At 39.7% G+C, this 1,934-nt stretch overlaps 1 protein-coding gene across 1 annotated transcript; it reads right to left on the reverse strand.

The window, feature by feature from the left end:
• Positions 1-691: 691 nt before the first annotated feature.
• On the reverse strand, positions 692-1,630 carry LOC126067722 (olfactory receptor 2T33-like). The gene has a single exon (XM_049869890.1). The coding sequence runs from the start codon at positions 1,628-1,630 to the stop codon at positions 692-694; it is 939 nt and encodes a 312-aa protein (XP_049725847.1).
• Between the last annotated feature and the right edge of the window lie 304 nt (positions 1,631-1,934).

Consider the following 1,934-nt stretch of genomic DNA (forward strand, 5'->3'; position numbering starts at 1 on the left):
AGTGTTTTCACAAGGGCTGTACAATTTTACAGTCCCAATAGCAAAGGATGAGGGCTACAATTCTTCCATATCCTCACTAACACCTATTGTTTTTTGTTTTGTTACCACAGACATCTTAGTGGAGTGATAACTCATTGTAGTTTTGAATTTCCCTAATAACTAATGATGATAAGTATCTTTTCATGTGCTTATTGGTGGTTCGTATTTATTTCTTCTTGGTGAAATGTCTTTTCAAATCCTTTGCCCATTTTTATATTGAGTTGTCTTTTTGTTGTTAAGTTTTAGGAGTACTTGATATATCTTGGATATTAAACACATATTAAATATATATTTTCCAACAAACATTCCAAATTTGTACATTGTCCCTTCACTTTCTTGGTAAAGTCCTTTGGTGCACAAAAGTTTTTAATTTTGATGAAGTCTCATCTGTCTATTTTGTATTTCATTGCTTATTCTTTTGGTGTCATATCTAAGAATGTTCCTATTCTGTGAGCAATGTTATGGTATGATTTTGAGATACCTGAATTTTTAAGATACACATGAATGTTTTTCAGTGATGACATCTAAGTAAATGAGTTCAAAGGTGGATTTTAAAAATAGGAGAAGATTATTACAAAATGTGTAAAATGGTAATAATTTTAGGAATTTATACAATTTTGACATTGGATAACCCTAAACAGTGGGACCAAGTTTATTGAGGTTTTAAGTTAGTGCATTTTCCAAGCCACCTTTTCAAGGCTTCCTTCACCTCATTGTTCCTCAGACTATAGATGAGGGGGTTCAGTACAGGGGTGAAAATAGTATAGAAGGCAGACACAACCTTATCGTGGTTAGCTGACCTATAGGATTTTGGTCTCATGTAGATAAAAATGGCAGCCCCATAAAAGAGTCCCACCACAGTCAAGTGTGATGAACACGTGGCAAAAGCCTTCTTGCGGGCTTCTGTAGAATGCATGTGGAGAACTGCAGCCAGGATGAGACTATAGGAGATCAAGATGAGGGAGAAGGGCACGAGGAGCATTAACACACAGCAGATGTACATGATATTTTCGAAGACTAAAGTGTCAGCACAGGCCAAGCGCACCATCATGGGGGCCTCACAAAAGAAATGATTGATTTCATGTGCGCTGCAGAATGGGAAGCTCAGGGTAGCAACTGCCTGCATGAGCCCATCAGCAGCCCCCATGAACCAAGACCCCATGGTCATTTGCAAGCACAGTTGCCAGTTCATAAGAATGGAATATCTCAGTGGGTGACACACAGCCACATAGCGGTCGCAGGACATGGCTGCCAGGAGAAAACTCTCTCCACCACCCAGGGTGAGTGAGACAAAGATTTGTAATCCACAGCCTGCAGGAGAGATGGACTTCTTGCCTGTCAGAAAGCCAGATGCCATTTTGGGCACAATGGTGAAAACCAGCATCATGTCCATGAGGGAGAGTTGGCTCAGTAGAACGTACATGGGCGTGTGCAGCCGGTGGTCCCTGTGAATCAGAAGAATCAGGAGGGCATTCCCCATCAGGGAAGCCATACTTATGGTCAACACCACAATGAAGAGGAAGAGGTGGAACGTTGTGTGCTTAAAGAGTCCCAGGAGAATAAAATCTGAAGTGGCATTCCTCTTCTCCATTGCTTCTACTGGAGTGACAGTGCATAAGAAAAGTTAGATAAGGAGAAGGCTCCCATAATTTAAAAATGTTAGTCTGACAGTATAACATTCTGGAAATGTACTGTATTTGAAATCCAGGGTTCTGATTCAAAGCCCTAGCCTCCTAGTTAAAATAATCCATAATAGCCTATCATTCCATTTCTCACTAGCTCAACTTCTTAATGTTTCACCTGAGGTCAATATGCCCTCTCATGCAATCGATTAGGTTGAGATTTTATTGACCTAATTTAGAGAATATAGTTAAATAGATAAAATTAGATCAAAA

This window comes from Elephas maximus, chromosome 2 (assembly GCF_024166365.1).
Source record: "Elephas maximus indicus isolate mEleMax1 chromosome 2, mEleMax1 primary haplotype, whole genome shotgun sequence".
Lineage (NCBI taxonomy): Eukaryota > Metazoa > Chordata > Mammalia > Proboscidea > Elephantidae > Elephas > Elephas maximus.

Coding starts and splice junctions, on each gene's coding strand:
- LOC126067722 (XM_049869890.1), bottom strand. CDS start 1,630: ATGGAGAAGAGGAATGCCACTTCAGATTTTATTCTCCTGGGACTCTTT.